This window comes from Boleophthalmus pectinirostris, unplaced genomic scaffold (assembly GCF_026225935.1).
Source record: "Boleophthalmus pectinirostris isolate CB_2022bp ecotype Guang Dong unplaced genomic scaffold, ASM2622593v1 HiC_scaffold_3, whole genome shotgun sequence".
NCBI classification, from domain to species: Eukaryota; Metazoa; Chordata; class Actinopteri; order Gobiiformes; family Gobiidae; genus Boleophthalmus; species Boleophthalmus pectinirostris.
Genome location: NW_026571299.1, coordinates 42,940,955 through 42,958,191, shown reverse-complemented (window position 1 = coordinate 42,958,191; position 17,237 = coordinate 42,940,955). Strand labels below are relative to the sequence as shown.

General features: G+C 38.7%; 1 protein-coding gene across 1 annotated transcript in view; it reads right to left on the bottom strand.

The window, feature by feature from the left end:
* The window catches only part of cntn4 (contactin 4), a 195,109-nt gene that overhangs the window by 130,754 nt on the left and 47,118 nt on the right, over positions 1-17,237 (bottom strand). The window contains exons 3-4 of the mRNA XM_055160836.1: positions 11,730-11,862; positions 1,514-1,683 (exon numbers count right to left, since the gene is read on the bottom strand). Of these exons, the coding sequence (XP_055016811.1) occupies positions 1,514-1,683; positions 11,730-11,862 (303 nt within the window). The remainder of the gene's footprint in view (positions 1-1,513; positions 1,684-11,729; positions 11,863-17,237) is intronic.

Below are 17,237 nucleotides of genomic sequence, written 5' to 3'. Positions count from 1 at the left end.
CACGCACACAAACACACACAAACACACAAACAAACACAAACACAAACACACACCTTCATCATCGTCATTAATCTGAGAACGCGCGGGACCACGTTTCCTTCCGTAGTTACTGCGCGGACACCAACATGCTCCCGTGCGCCGCGTGTGGATCGTGTTTTCTCGGGTACACTGCGTAAACCGCGCTTCCTCCTGTGCGCCTCTAAACCAGAACTAACACCAAGACTAAAACCAGGACTAATCCAGTCCAGGACTAAACCAGGTCTAAACCAGGACTAAACCAGGACTAAACCAGAACTAAAACCAGAACTAAACCAGGACTAAACCAGGACTAACACCAGGACTAAAACCAGGATTAATCCATTACAGGACTAAACTAGGACTAAAGTAGGACTAAAGCAGGTCTAAACCAGGACTAAAACAAGGACTAAAACCAGTGATTTCATATATAAAACATTTCTCTATCAATAATATTTTTAATATGGTTAAGGAAAGACTGGACTTTTTATTGTCTTTAAGTAAACAAAAGTTATTATGTTCAGATTTCCTCGTCTTTGCTACTTTACAACAAACAGTTTCTTATTCATGGAGACTTGGGCTCAACAGCCAATTTGGAGAGATTTGTTAAACAATAAATGACTTTATAAAGTCACTTTTTTTTGTTCTATATCAGTCTTTTGATCTGCCACAATAATGTAATAATGAATTTAAATGAAAATACCTCAAATTGAAGGCTTTTCTCAGCAATTTTTAGGTGAGATTAAAATGAGATTAATTAGATTAATTAATTACAGATCATAATTAATTAATCTCTCAATTTTTTTAATCGCATGACAGCACTTTAATAATAACTACACTTTTAATAACCTCAATTAAGTATGAACAAAGACATCATTCATAAATTACTTAGTAACTACTTAACCAATACACTACCTTTAACTTCTAACTCCTCATAGCTACTAAACCTCTACAATCTGTGTATCATTCGTTCATTCATTTTTCAATAGAAAACCAAAAATAAGAAAATGAAAAAAACAACAGTTTTCTTCATTATTTGTCTCCAAAACCAAACTGAAAAAACTGATAACGATTCGTTTTTTTCAGTTTTCGATTTTGTGTTTAAATGAAGAATGGAAAAAACGGATAACGACCGTTTACGTGACTCTCGTGACTGCGATGCCGAACTTTTGCGCTGCATACGGACTGAACCAGGACTGATCCAGGTCCGAGACCAGACCAGGACCAGAGCGGGACTGAGACCGAAACTGAGACCGAGACCAGGCCGGGACCAAACTGGACTCACGCTTCTGTACACTGCACCACCCCGGAACCAGCCACAGTTCTTGAACGTGGAGGACCGGAGCAGCCCGTCCGGACCTGTAGTCCACAGCACATTCTCGCTTTCCCCACACAGAACCAGAGCGCAAAAACTTTCTTTGTATACTCCTTTTTTGTTTTTCATGAATGATGATAGAGTTATTTGTATGATCAAACAGAGAGATGCAGAAAGACTCACATGCAAATGTTAGGCTGGCCTCTCGGCTCACAATGGTCCCAAAGGAGTTGGTGGCGAGGCACTGGTACGTCCCCGCGTCCTGGTCCCTGTTCAGATGACTGATCCGCAGATTTCCTCCAGACAGACTGTAGTGAGATCCAGGTTTGATTTCTGTGCCATTGAGTTTCCACCTGAAGAAAACAGATGAAGAGACACATTCTATTTAATAATAATAATAATAATAATAATAATAATAATAATAATAATAAGAATAATAATAAGAATAAGAATAATAATAATAATAATAATAATAATAAGAAGAAGAAGAAGAAGAACAAGAAGAAGAAGAACAAGAAGAACAAGAACAAGAAGAACAAGAAGAAGAAGAAGAAGAACAAGAACAAGAACAAGAAGAACAAGAACAAGAACAAGAAGAACAAGAAGAAGAAGAACAAGAAGAAGAACAAGAAGAACAAGAAAAAGAAGAAGAAGAAGAACAAGAAGTCGAAGTAGAAGTCGAAGTAGTAGAAGTAGAAGTAGAAGAAGAAGTAGAGGTAGTAGAAGAAGAAGAAGTAGAAGAAGTAGAAGTAGTAGTAGAAGAAGAAGTAGAAGTAGTAGAAGAAGAAGAAGTCGAAGAAGTCGAAGTAGTAGAAGTAGAAGTAGAAGAAGCAGAAGAAGTAGAAGCAGAAAAAGTAGAAGAAGAAGTCGAAGTAGTAGAAGTAAAAGAAGAAGAAGGAGAAGAAGACGAAGAAGACTCATTTTTGACCCTCTATCTGCTCCCCTGTCACTCCCCCTTCAGAGCACTATCCTAACACAATCAGCGTGCATCCAGTTAATGAAACTATTGCACATCACATCAGGTTTGTCAAGTTCTTGTGTACTGTTTGGTATCATGTTTTTGTTTTGTTTTTATTTATGGAGAATTGTTCTGCTGTAGAATAGATGATGAATGAGATCGCTAAATTACTAAAACATGCATGATGAGAACTAAAACCTCTTAAGGCATGTTTTAATGAGAGAACAACATTACAGCATGGTAGAAACCAAAAATTTTGTATGATTTCCCCCTTTTTTTTTTATAACTACTGCATCATATTGTGGGAAGTTGCTTTGAGTGTGTACAAACAAGAAGAGCAAAGTGGACTTGGAGGAGAGCTTTCCCTAGACACTGGCAGTGATGTCCAGGCTGCAGGACACAGAGGAGGGACACTTTTGTCCAGAGGGGTGTTATGCCTCGTAACAGGACACAGGACCTGCTGACCGTATCCGACACATTCTCCTGTTGAGCTGGACTAGGGCTTTGTTTGAGTTCTTCTTCAGTTCTTGTGTTTTGGCTGCTCAAAATGCTGGAATTATCCCTTGGGAAAAACAAGTTATATTGATTGATTGTTAGAAAAATGCTATATAAGAAAGATGTATTATTGTATCATTATTTGCACATTTCAGAGTTGTAATCATGCCCTGCAGCTTGGTGTTAATCCAAGCAGATGTGAGCCACAGTAGTTCCAAGGACTCGACTCTCTCAGAATAGATAGCATTGCGGGCCATCCATCTTTGCTGGCCCCAGTCACTACACATAAAAACACTGCTTAATCATTTGGGTGCCACAATTAAAACAAATGATTCTAACCTTACCTCCGCTCTTGTTCTCATTCGAGTCTGCTCCACACCATTATATCTAATCATCAAAGGGTATTATACACTTGAACTGCTCTCTAAAACAGGCACTTTTATAGTCCAAAAGCGAGACAGTATCACTTTTACAGTATGGACATTTTGCAGTTTTTAATATTAAGACCAAATTATCAAAACATCATAGAAAAAAGTTTATGCTTGAGAGAATTATTTTAAATCATATTTTTTCACTGCCATAATAGGAGTTATGCTTTTGAGAAATCATTTCATGAGAAAATGAAAAATACATACAGATTGTGGCACAAAGGTTAAAGCTGTAATGAACTTTATACTTGCAGTTTTACATATTATTCAGTGTGTATTAATGGAAACTTTGCAATTTTAAAGAAACTGTATTTAGCCTCCGCTCTTACAGTTTTCAAAGGGTACTGCAATCACAACTGAACCTGTGTTGCCAGTGCTTTAACCTGCAAATAGAAGACACATACAAGTTTTCCTCTTGGGTGTATTATTTTGCATGTGGCAGCTGACCCTGACAGCAAATACTTTCAATACAGACTATAAGCAAACACATTTTAAACACATCAACCTACTTTATATCATATTTTAGCTGCAAAACGGTTCTCAAATTCTCCATTTAAATGAACAGGAAGTGCCACTACAACACAAGTGCGGTTTAGTATCATTTAGAGGCAAAAGTGGCTGTGAACAAGGCAGAACAAACTCAATATGGACAGTGTTTACTACAGCAAAATCTTACAGTATTCATCTACCACAAAGACGCAGTTGCACTTAGGGATGGGCATTCGATGAAATTTTCTTAATCGATCATCGGAAGAATTAACGATCGATTATCGATTAATCCTTAACGTTTTTATATTAAAATGATCATCATTATTATTACTATTTGCACTACTAATCCGCATAAATAAATTCTACTTTACGACATATAAACCATAACCACTCTAGAGCCACATCAGTCCGTTTGACATTATAATGTATTTAATTCAGTTTTGCGCAACTCTCACAGAAACGAAACTTAAAACTGCATCATTAATTTGCATAAACTAAGGGAAGATTAAAAAAAAAAACAGCTCTTGTGTCGCTGATGCGGTCAACTTCTGCTGGATTAAAAGACACGACTCAGTGGAATACAGGTTAGTGTGACCAGATTTGCATTTGTCAAACCCAGGACACCGTACGGGGGGAGGGAGGTGGGGACTCGTCATTAACATTGTGCGACTCTCACCTGACAAAACTTTTTCCCACTGGACACTGAAACATATGTGCTGCTTTATACACTGTGCACATGGACTCACACTTGTCCCGAACACAACAGAAAGTGTGGAATTTCTTGTACAAATCATCGTTAAATCCACATTTGTGCTTCGGTACGTTGCAGACTGACCCACTGTTTGTGTCTCGCTCCTTCTGAGTGCAGAGACACATGTACAGACCCTGTTTGGTCACACTACACACAGCAACCTACATTCAGTTTGTCGATTAAAATGAACGTAATCGATGAAATTCTTAATGATTAATTATTGATTAATTGACTAATCATGCCCATCCCTAGAAGACACATACAAGTTTTCCTCTTGGGTGTATTATTTTGCATGCGGCAGCTGATCCTGACAGCAAATACTTTCAATACGGACTACAAGTAAACAAATTTTAAACACATCAACCTACTTTATATCATATTTTAGCTGCAAAACGGTTCTCAAATTCTCCATTTAAATGAACAGGAAGTGCCACTACAACACAAGTGCGGTTTAGTATCATTTAGAGGCAAAAGTGGCTGTGAACAAGGCAGAACAAACTCAATATGGACAGCGTTTACTACAGCAAAATCTTACAGTATTCATCTACCACAAAGATGCAGTTGCACTTAGGTTAGTACTTAAATGGTCTTCTGTTTCCATCACAGGCAAGTGGCATATTTAGCTCCTAGCCTAATTCAGACAGAAAGGGGTGTTTTTGCTTAATTTTGAGACTGTATGCCAAAGCAAATTGGATTAAGGCTCGATGAATGGAATCCACTACTGTAGATAATTTACTTATTTTGTTGGCAAGTGCCGCTGTGTTAGCCGCCGTGTCCGCAGCAGGAGCTCCACATTAAACCGGAGAAGAAGATGTAGGAGGTGATGACATACAAACAAGTGTCAGACTGTGGTTCTGAACTCACCCACCAAGTCTTTCTGAGGAGAGTTAGTGGGCCAGGCACTGCAGAGGCTCTGTAGATTTGTGCTTTTAATAGACCTACTATGGCGTTTCATGGCCCCTCTAGATTTCAGTTAGAAGTAAGTAAGTGCGCCCTCACCGGAGCCTTATTACTACAACAGACAATGGCCTGAGGGGCTGCAGTCGCCACATGCATTCTCATGATTCATCTGCTGGAAGGTGGGACAAAACAAAATATAATGTTTAAAGGTGCACTGTAAGTTTTCTGCTGGAGGGTCTGCCACCTTCTTGTCCCCATGGAGATGTTTTTGTGTTGTAGAATGTTCCATAGTTTGTCATTACACTTATCTGTCTTGCGTGTATTCAGTTACTGGTGTTTTTATTGCTCACATGTACCTTGAAAAAAAAAAAAGATCTGTCAGCAGGGTCACCTCTCCACTGATCTGACCTAGGGCAGGGCGATATGGAGCAAAAAATATATCTTGATATATTTTGCTATATCTCAATATACGATATAGACAGTGTTGGGAAGGTGATTTTTAAAATGTATTCCCCTACAGATTACAGATTACATACACCAAAATGTAGTTTGTAATGGAATCCATTAAGTTACTTAAAGTGAGAAACGTAATCTGAATACTTTGGATTACTTGATTTGCTGTAGAGAAGCAAAGACCAGAATATCGTAACATAAGATGTTTTATCTGCTAAAAGACAATAAAAAGCCCAGACTTTACTGAACCAAATTAAAAATATTATTGATAGAAGAGGAGGAGACACGTCCACACGGCATGATTTAGTCCTGTTAAATCCTGTTAGATCCTGGTTTAGTCCTGGTTTAGACCTGGTTTAGACCTGGCTTAGTTCTAGTTTAGACTTGGTTTTAGTCTTGGTTTAGTCCTGGTATAGTCCTGGTTTAGACCTGGTTTAGACCTGGCTTAGTTCTAGTTTAGACTTGGTTTTAGTCTTGTTTTAGTCCTGTTTTAGTCCTGTTTTAGTCCTGGTTTAGTCCTGGTTTAGTCCTGGTTTAGATCTGGTTTTATACCTGTTTTAGACATGTTTTAGACCTGATTAAGATCTAGTTCAGACCTGGTTTAGTTTCCGGCAATGAGTGGAATTACAAAAAAAAAAAAAAAAAGGGATATACTGTAGCTCAAAATGTGAACAGGAAAATACCACCGTGTAATCCACTTATTTCAACAAAGTAACTGTAATCCAATTACCACTCACTGAAACAGTAACTGTAACTGAATACAGTTACTCATAATTTGTACTCTGATTACGTAACTCCAGTACATGTTTTCTTTCTTATTCTGTAAAGCACTTTGAATTACTTTGTGTACGAATTGTGCTATACAAATAAACTTGCCTTGCCTTGCCTTGCCATGTAATCTGTTACTCCCCAACACTGTCTATATATCTCGATATCTGTACAGGAAAAATAACTCCCAAAAAACTACTGCAAAAACAAATATGCCACATAATTCCACAAGGGAAGAGGTAGAGGTAGGGTTTTCATGTAGGAACAAAGTGCATCTATAATGTTTAAAAAAAATCCAGAAGAATACAGATTGCCTTCTTTTCAGTAAAAAAATAAAACAACTGAACTCTAACTTGCATTAACTCTGTTAACCGTACGATAATGAGAACTATGAGCTCCTTTAGCATAGGAAGCTGGGTGGTTCTTTATTTTAACAGATCCATGTTCCTAATCAGCAATAAGGGGCTATGAGGGATCCCACAAACCACTGCACACATCAAACACAACGTATCCAAATACTATTGTACAAGTTTTACACTGCAGCAGATTATTAATCAAAATCTTCTGCTAAATACATTTTACATTACTAAACTTTACAACATATAAACCATAACGACTATAGAGGCTTTGCACCGTCACGTGACCCCTATAGCAACGGTACCTAAGCCGCCATGACACCGGACACACTATGTCATTGACTTCAGCAGCATCGGAGAAACATGGGCAGGTTTTGTTGTGTATTTGGTTGTTCTAGAGACGCTCTGAACGGGATTAAACGATTTGTTTCTTCACTGTTCCTCTGGAAATGACTCATCAGAAGCTCAAACAAGGGAATTATCGGAAAAAAAAAAAAACGGGAATTATGGCTAGAGAACATAAACCACGAAGAGATTTCCTATGGTACCATCAAGACACACTCACGTCACTTTCATCAAGGTATTTGCTATTTAAATAGTTACATAGATTATTTAATGAGAGAAGCACATTTACTGAACTAAAATGTAAAAAGAAGAGAGTGGCAGTAGAAACTGTATCTTCCAACGCACATATAAACATGTCACTTGTCGTAGGACCCATGTTTTCTTCATTGCCTTGCTGATCCACAACTATGTCTTCTAGAATAAATTGCTTTTTGTGAGCGGATCTTTCTAACGTTCGCGAGGATCTTTTCATGGCCGATTCTTTCGAGGTTCGGCTCACAGACTCTTCGACTCGTGCGTCATGTTGATCATAGGAGCCCAGTGTGGGTTCGTTGAATCGTAAACTAGTGCGGGTTTTCCTGGATGAATTAATGACATTTTTGTTCAGTAAATGTACTTCTTTCATTAAATAAACTATGAAACAATTTAAATAGCAAATACCTTGATGAAACTTCGGGTGTCATGATGGTACCATAGGAAATCTCTTCGTGGTTTATTTTTGATAGCTATAATCCGCGTCTTTTTTTCGATAATTTCCTTGTTTGAGCTCCTGATGAGTAATTTCCAGAGGAATAGTGAAGAAACGATTCGTTTTATCCCTTTCAGAGCGTCTAGAACAACCAAATACACAACAAAACCTGCCCATGTTTCTCCGATGCTGCTGAAGTCAGTGGCATAGTGTGCCCAGTGTCATGGCGGCGTAGGTACCGTTGCTATAGGGGTCACGTGATGTGCAAAGCCTCTATAGAGCCACATCAGGCCGTTTGAGATTATAATGTGTTTAATGCACTTTTGCGCACATTTGTGTATGTTTTACAGAAAGAAAACTTGAAACCACATGGCTCATTTGCATAAAGCTTGTGCTGGGCGAGCGGGGCAAACAAGGCAAACAAGTGAAACGCAAAATCAGAATGAACTATAAGCATTATATCGCTACATACAATATGTCAGAATCCATTTCGTGTTTAAAAAATATCCTGATGTATTTTAAATATCTAGATATTGCCCACCCCTATTTTGACCTGTAACTTGACATGTATGTTTAATGCCATACTGTGGAGCATTTTAGGCACAAGCTGGTGGTGGATTCTCTATCACACAAGCTTTTCAATGGAGCAGGGACAACATATCAGCAGCAGTGGTTATAGGTCCAAGAAGGGCTCATCTGGCTTACAATTTAAAGTTTTGATGATGTACTGATGATGTTGTGTTCTTGTCATAAGCATATTTCATTCACTTCAATCATCGTAGTTGTCCATCCAAGAACTCTCGATATCTTAAGTGGCCCCATTAAAGGAACTGAACATGGAGATAGTGATTACGTCAGAATAAACCAGGTCTAATCCAGATCCAAACGGTTGGCTCCAAAGACATAGGACTAAAATAGGAGATCCATTTCACATTTTAGAGCCAAAGACGGCCTCAGACTGGCAAACGCAGATGGACGGCACTGGCAGGGAGCACGTTTGCGACGGACTGTGTTGTAGTTTTGTCTCGAGAAATGGAAGCTATCAAATATGGACGCAGCCCCTTTCATCGCTGTAATTGCTCAGACAGCCTCTGCATTGTGTCCTCCGAGAAGATGGCTTAATCGCGTGACAGCTTGAAAACCAAATGTAGCAAAACACTTTCTCTGTCACTGATTTGATGGTTACTCCTTGTATTGGTTGGTGAGGCATTAGGCTGGAGAAGTGTTTGGAGCCCTTTTAAAGTGAGTAATCATGCTCCCAGTTGAAGAAAGATTTACTTGGCTTGATGTATTTATGTGTGCCCATGTTGAGCACAAACAGTGTACTGATAACTACAATACAGACTGTGCTAAATTAAAATGTTGGCCAACCAGATGCGCAATCTGTCTTCAGTTACAAATTGAAAGCTCTTTGACAACTTCTGCCACTCATAGACATTAGATATTAATATTTAGACTGCTGAGTGACAGATATTCACAAATTGGTGAAATGTGAGTGCTGCCTAACTACAGGGGAATTGGAAACAGAGTGGGCTAAGTGCATTTTGTGTCCTCTAAACGTGTCAGTGCAGTGTTATAGGAATTAAGACAGCAGAGAAACTGATTAGAGCCAACACATGTAGACATGATTATTTAATAATTGCATTTACGGTGATTTATGCAGTGGAGTCGAGAACAGCAGTGGCATTTGTTAGCACACACTTTATGTAATCACGGAACAGGCCGAGAACACAAAGGCTTAATATAACACCATCTGGTTCTCAGGCAACAACAGATACATATCCCTAATCGTCTTAATACTAGTAACAATTACAATGAATCTGTTGTTGTTGTGTGTATCTATGGTTTTTTTTTTTAGTTTCATTTTTCCAGTTGTTTTTATTACAAAACTCCCAATAAAAGATGTCTCTATTGCAATATCGGAATGAGAGTGCAGTTTTTCTGATTACGTTGTTTAGTGGAATAGTATCTGCTCTTAGAAACTTCAAGTACAAGTTTGTGGGGGAAAAAAAGGAAAGAAAAAAATACAGGAAGTACCACAGAGTTACAAAATGGAATATACTGTACCTAGCCTAAAAATCCATTCAAAATGCAGAAATAGTTTAACACAAGGAACACATTTTGCTTACAATTAGAGCCCGACCAATATGGATTTTGTTGTGGCCGATATGATACCGATATAATGAAAGTTGATGCTGACGATAGCCAATATAATCACCGATATATTTAGTGATGTAAAAATTCACTGTAAATCTTGAATTATTAAAAAAAAAATTGGTTTGGCTCTGGTGGATTTTAAACTGGGTTTATTTAGGCAACATTTATTGTTATTCTGCCTCTTTACATGATATGTCATAGGACTAAAGCAGGTCTAAAGCAGGTCTAAACCAGAACTGAACCAGGACTGAAAAATGACTAAACCAGGACTAAAACAGATCTAAACCATGTGTAAAACAGGACTAAACCAGAACTGAACCAGGACTGAGTGTCGGAACTCGGTCTCTATCTCTCTCCCTCTCTCGACCTCAAGATTAGTCCTGGTTTATTTATTTTATGCTGAATATATATATGCACGTTTTTTCCCCTATGCACACGCATATTTATTTGTTTGTTTGTAGTCGCTGCCGCTGTCAAACTCCCACAAGTCTGCACGCGACGTGAAGAGAAAAAAAGTGAGAGAAAGAGAAAACACAGCTCCCAATCCCAATAAGGATCAGGCTCCCGTCGTTTGCTTCAAAGACCCATCACTACTAGCGAGTAAATAAACAATCGCTATTAGCCTTTAGCCGTAAATGCTGCGCAGCGGTAATTAATTGTATGCGCAAATTTCATCATTCACACCTCTGTTCACAGCTCATTTACATATAAATGCAGGTCCAGTAACAAATATGCGGTCAACATAGTGACTTTACAATAGACCAATAGAAAACAGTCTGTTTATGTGTGGGAGCTACAGCAGCTAATCGCTAACCTACCAGAACAAACCAAAACTAGCTTCAAAGTCGACATATTTCCAACACTCAGCGCTCACACAGGCTCCTCTCACATCACAAGTCTCAACTAATAAATGTCCTTTTAATCCAGACTCAACCCGATTGTCCGTAAAAAGAAAATAATCTCAGTGTTTGGATCTGTTGCTGCAGATGTAACACACACACGTGACTCTGGAGGTGTGTTCAAGGACAGTACGACACACACAGACAAATGACTCTGTAGATAAATACTGAAGCAGAGCCACATATTAGGACATTTATCTGTCTGTAAATTGGATTAAATGAACATAATGTAGAGAGTCTAAGCTTTATAATGAGGTATAACATGCCCACGTCAAATATCCTATCAGCCTACCTACTATGCTAACTACTAACTTTTTATCCTTATTTACAGTATGGTTGCTAGATAACAGTTATGCCCCCCTCTATTACCTCTATGTATGTCCCGTCTGTTACACATGTCCAAAAAAAAAAATAAATAAATTATAAACTTCACAAAAAATATATATATAAAATTAAATAAAAATCTAGGGAATATTTTGGTATAATCGTTAGTATAATTATTTTAACTATTTTTTATTGAAATGAGTGTAACCTGTCATATGCATTTTAAAAGGTCACCAGATTGACTTTTCTCTTGAAAATACAGCAGAACGTTTTTTAGACAGATCTGGAGGAACTTCGGTGAAGATGGATTTGTAATGTCAAAATGAAGGATGCTGCTTTGGGACGCAGCAGGCTGGTTCAGAGAGAATGTGAGGTACTGGCTTCTCACCTGTACAAAGGCGGGGGGCTGGCTTGGGCTTCACAGCTGAACACCACCTCTCTGTTCTTCTCCACGTTCTCCACCGGGTACACGATACTGCCGGGCTGCTTGGAGAACACAGGGCTCTGCAGAACCCCCATCTCTGTAAGGACAACAAAACAGGCAATTATATATAAGGAGTATGTGTAGTGGGGATGTACAAAATCTTCACATTTTAGTTATATATTGTTACATGTAATACACATATCGATATGAGATGCTGCATTGTAATAAGTTTAGTCCAGGGGTGTTCACACTCTTTCAGCGTGCGAGCTACTTACAAAATGACCAAGTCATAATAATCTATCTAATACAAAGTCAAGCAAACTGCACTGAAACACTCTGTGCCCCTTTTTTGGACCCTCACCCACAGTTTGAGAACCCCTCCTTTAAGAGAACTTCCTCTGGCACTTTACACAAAACTGTGAAAAAAGTGAAGGAAGATTTTTAAACCTGACATCGTGACAAACACAGATGCATTTGTGCACTTTTGTTAGGCAAACTTCAGCCAAATGTGGCAGTAGGTCTGTTCTGTAGATCTGCTCTATGCTGTAGACCTGCTTTGTGCCAACACTGGAACACAAATTTAGACTCTAACTTCTTGGGTTCTTTTTAAAGACAATGCAGTAAAGTGTGTTTACCTTGTTGACATGTTTCGGCTGCTAGCTGCAAGCCATGTTCAGAACTGTCCTGAAGATGGCTTGCAGCTAGCAGCCGAAACATGTCAACAAGGTAAACACACTTTACTGCATTGTCTTTAAAAAGAACCCAAGAAGTTAAAGTATATAAGAAGACAAAATGAACATCTTTGGTTTAATAAGGACAAATTTAGACTGGTTTTTGCTTCACGTTTGTTCTTGCTCTTCTAATCAGCCGCACTGTGGGAGGGGCTTGTGTTCGCTGTACACAGGAAGGAGCGAGAGCGTGAAAAGGCGAGGGGCGGCGTGCTGACGTGAGGCAGATGGACAGGTAGGATGTTTAGGAAGTTGAACCTGCCCTGTGATGCACGCTGGTACATGAGGGCACACGCTGTTGCAGACGAGCCGTGCATAGGGAGCGTGTGTGTTTGTGATGTGCCGTAGAGTCTCTGCGGGTTTCAAATGAGCGCACAGGCTGCACTGAGACGCCCCACACGCTCCTGCACCCCGCTACAAGTTTATTACCAACAGCAGCGGCCGTAATGAAAATATGATCACACTTGTTGAGTGTCAGACCTCGAGTGAGAGACAAGACCGAGTCCAAACGCGAGTCCGAGATGAGACACGGCGATCTACCCACACGACCTTGGCGATCGACTGGTAGATTGCGATCGACGTATTGGGCACCCCTGGTTTAGACCATGCTAATTCATTACACAATGTCAAATTACATTTTTATTTTATTTGTTGAATAGTGCATTAATATTAAATCTGTGCAGCTCAAAAGGTTTATTGTGTTCTGATATTAAATTACAAAATGAAATTTCAATGAAATTTTACCACTCTACATAATACAAGACCATTTTTTTAGAGATATGTTTACGATATGTATAATGTAACATGGGGTACTTTAAAATACCGAGCCCTAATATGGAGACACACATACACACAGAGACACACACATACACACACACATACACACACACTGCAAATATTCTTTCTTATTTTTTGTAACAAGGTTTGTCTGTTTAATTTGGCACTGAATTGAAAATAACAGCAGCTATGAAATCACAAAAATCACTGTTTTAATAAAACTCTGGATAACTATTATGTTTTTTCCCCTCATAAAATTAGACATTTTATTCAAATTATTAAAAGATGCTTATCCTATAATTAAATAACTGCTTAGTTATTGGTTTTCTTGGGTTTTATACTGCTGTGTATGAAACATCTGTAACTATTTTGCTCAATTTCAAGTTGTTTTAAAAAAACATATTAACCTGATCATTTTATGTTACCGAAAAGCGTTTCTTTAACCTCTGATAAAACAAGACAGAAATAGAATTCATTTGAGCCTGCCTGTCACCACTCACCACGATCAACAAGATGGATTCCACAGCAGTCGTGTCTCTTACTGCTATTTAGGAGCTGGTAATCGCACCTACAGCCCAACGTATGTCGGACAAGCTCCTGCTAAATTGTCCTCATTTGTTTTTGTCAGCGGGCTTTTCCTGCCGTATTTATTTATTGGCCTGTCAGAGTACGGTGTCTGACATGGGGAAAATGAGCTGGTTTCGTGTGATTACAGCTCTTTGTTAAAACTGCCACAGCTTCGGTCTCAGTTTCTTCGTCAAAGGGATCATTACCACAGCCATCTTCGCCGGCCACTCATTTAGAGAAGCAGAGGAGTGGAGAGGTTTGGGAAAGATAAAACAATCAAAGAAGTGTAGACTTACTCCTGTCACGATAACAAATTTTGAATTATTTGAATCATATAATATTGCTACAGTGCAATTAACGAAAATATTGAAACTACTTTATATCAATAATGCAAGATAATCTCAGTGAACCATATTTAAATTGACAGTATAACTCAAAAGGCCTGAGAATTAACTAATAATTTGTCTTTACTGGTTTTAGTGTTTTAGTTTGGTGGTGCAATTCCAGCTCCCACAGAAGAATGCTGTTGTGTCCTTGGGCAAGACACTTAACCTGCGTACACTGATGTGTGAATAGGTGAGGTGTGAAACAATATATAAAGATTTTAGAGTGTCGTCTTGTACAAAATCTTGTACAAAATCCCCCCCCCTCAATACTCCTGACATCCTGCCCTGACGTCGCTGGGTCTAATGCAGAGGACAAACAGCCCAATGGGAAATAAAGTGTAGTTTTACCTATAAGTGTCAGAGTTAGTTTTTTTTTTTTACACTAAATTACATGGCAATTACACTCACTATGTAGGTCGACATAAAGCTTGACAAAGTGCTATACAGTCTAAAGCCCTAGTGCTATTCTGTAATTGACCTTTGAGTGTGGCTTTAGTGAGAGGTTTTATTTAGAAAGAAAAGGTGAGCCTGAATAGTTTCTCTTAGTCTCCCATGGCTGCAACTATAAAATGCAGGTTTTTGAATAGCACACTTGGTGGTTAAAAAATTCTCAAATGTAGATTTGCAAAACCCCAAAGTAAAAGGGGAAATTCTGATTCAGTGTTAAAAGTACAATGTGTACTATTATCTATTGATATAAAAGTACATAAAACAGTCCTGTAAACCCCACACCATACTTAATATATAAAGATGAAGTATGTAATTCCTCGGAGATGTTGCTTCTTTGCCTCGAGTGTTCCACAGTATGGCATTAACATATCTATCTCTGTATGTGGAGAGGTAACCCACTTCCAGTAGGAATACATTTCTCAAAGTATATCTGAGCAATGAAAACATCTGTAATTGATGCAAAATAGATAAGTTTAATGTTAGGGATGCGTGTGGTTAGTCGATTAATCGATAATTGATCATTAAGAATTTCATCGATTATGTTCATTTTAATCGACAAACTGAATGTAGGTTGCTGTGTGTAGTGTGACCAAACAGGGTCTGTACATGTGTCTCTGCATCAGAAGGAGCGAGACACAAACAGTGGGTCAGTCTGCAACGTACCAAAGCACAAATGTGTATTTAACGATGACTTGTACAAGAAATTCCAAGCTTTCCGTTCTGGTCTGGACAAGTGTGAGTCCATGTGCACAGTACAAAGCAGCACATATGTTTCAGTGGGAAAAAGTTTTGCCAGGTGAGAGTCGCTCAATGCCGATGACGAGTCCCCACCTCCCTCCCCCCGTACTGTGTCCTGGTTTTGACAAATGCAAATATGTTCACAATAACCTGTATTCCACTGAGTCATGTCTTTTAATCTGACAGAAATTGACCGCATCAGCAACACAAGAGCTGTTTTTTTAATCTTCGCTTAGTTTATGCAAATTAGCGATGTGGTTTTAAGTTTCGTTTCTGTGAGAGTTGTGCAAAACTGAATTAAACACTTTATAATGTCAAACGGGCTGATGTGGCTCTAGAGTGGTTACGGTTTATATGTCGTAAAGTAGAATTTATTTATGCAGATTAGTAGTGCAGATAGTAATAATAATGATGATCATTTTAATATAAAAACATTAATGATGAATCGATAATCGATCGTTAATTCTTCCGACGATCGATTAAGAAAATTTCATCGAATGCTCATCCCTATTTAATGTCATACAGTAACGATTTAGGGGAAATCATTCTATTACCACCAGAAAAGTTCTGATGGTAACAGTAGACTAAATTGTGCATAACTGTAGTACTATACACCTCTTACGCTCACAAAAGTAACAGTGCACTCACACAACAAGGGTAATATTTAAATATGCACAGACGTTCAGGCAAAGGTGTAACATCTCTTTCTCCACGAGCTTCATCTCACATAACCACTTTATTTGAATTTATACAGTGACTGACATTTTATTTTAAACTGCTCAAAAATATACCAGACAAATGTGTTAATGATGTACAATGTGGCATAAATTGCACTGTATGAATCATCACATAATTGAAGCAGCAAATTAGAAACCCACTACTGCTGTCAAAATAATATATCTGAATATTGTCTGAATAGTGAGTGTAAAATATAGCACACAATCCAAACTTGTCGAGTCTATACATTGTGTTTACGGGGCAAACCTCAACAATAGGATGGATTGTTTACTGCCGCACTGACAGAAATCCTCCAGCATATAGAAATATAGAAATAGGCTACTTATTTTGGTTTCACCTACACAAAGACTGCGGTGAAGAGCAAATCAGCACTGATGTGGTGACATACACACTATGTACAATGCATTATTCAGTGAAATACAGTGAGCAATTCAAAATCCACACCTCACAACAGCAGCCAGCCAGGGGAAGAAATGCTCACACTCGCACTCCTCAACATAATCTGTTTAAAGGTATTACTCAAAGGTATTGTGATAAAACACCATTAAATAGAGAAGAGTTATATTTTTGCTTGCAAACATGGCAAACCAACAGTTTATTTTGTAATTTTCTGTTCAGGATCACCATAGCATCGTGATTGGTCATACCCTTGAAAATGCCCAACAAAAGCTAAGCAAGGTTACGCCTGGTTAGTTCTGTGATGGGAGACCACTCGGTAATACCAGGTACCATAGTAGGGGCACTAATGGCTCAGTGGTTAGAGTGCTCGTCCTCTAACCCAAAAGATGAGGTTAAGTGATTCCGGCTCAGACATGCACGTACTGTTGTTATATCCTTGGGCAGGTTCCGGGTTCGATCCCCAGGTCGCCCTGGCCTTTCTGTGTGGAGTTTGCATGTTTCTCCCAGTGTCTGGATGAGTTTCCTCCAGGTGCTCCGGTTTGCTACAGGTCTCCAGAACAGTTGATTGTCAAGGTCAGGTAAATACAATCAATCAATGTGGCAATAACTGTGTCCTTAGGCAAGACACCTCACCCACATTGCCTAGTATGAAAGTGGTGTGTGTGTGAGTGGTGGTGGTCGGAGAGACC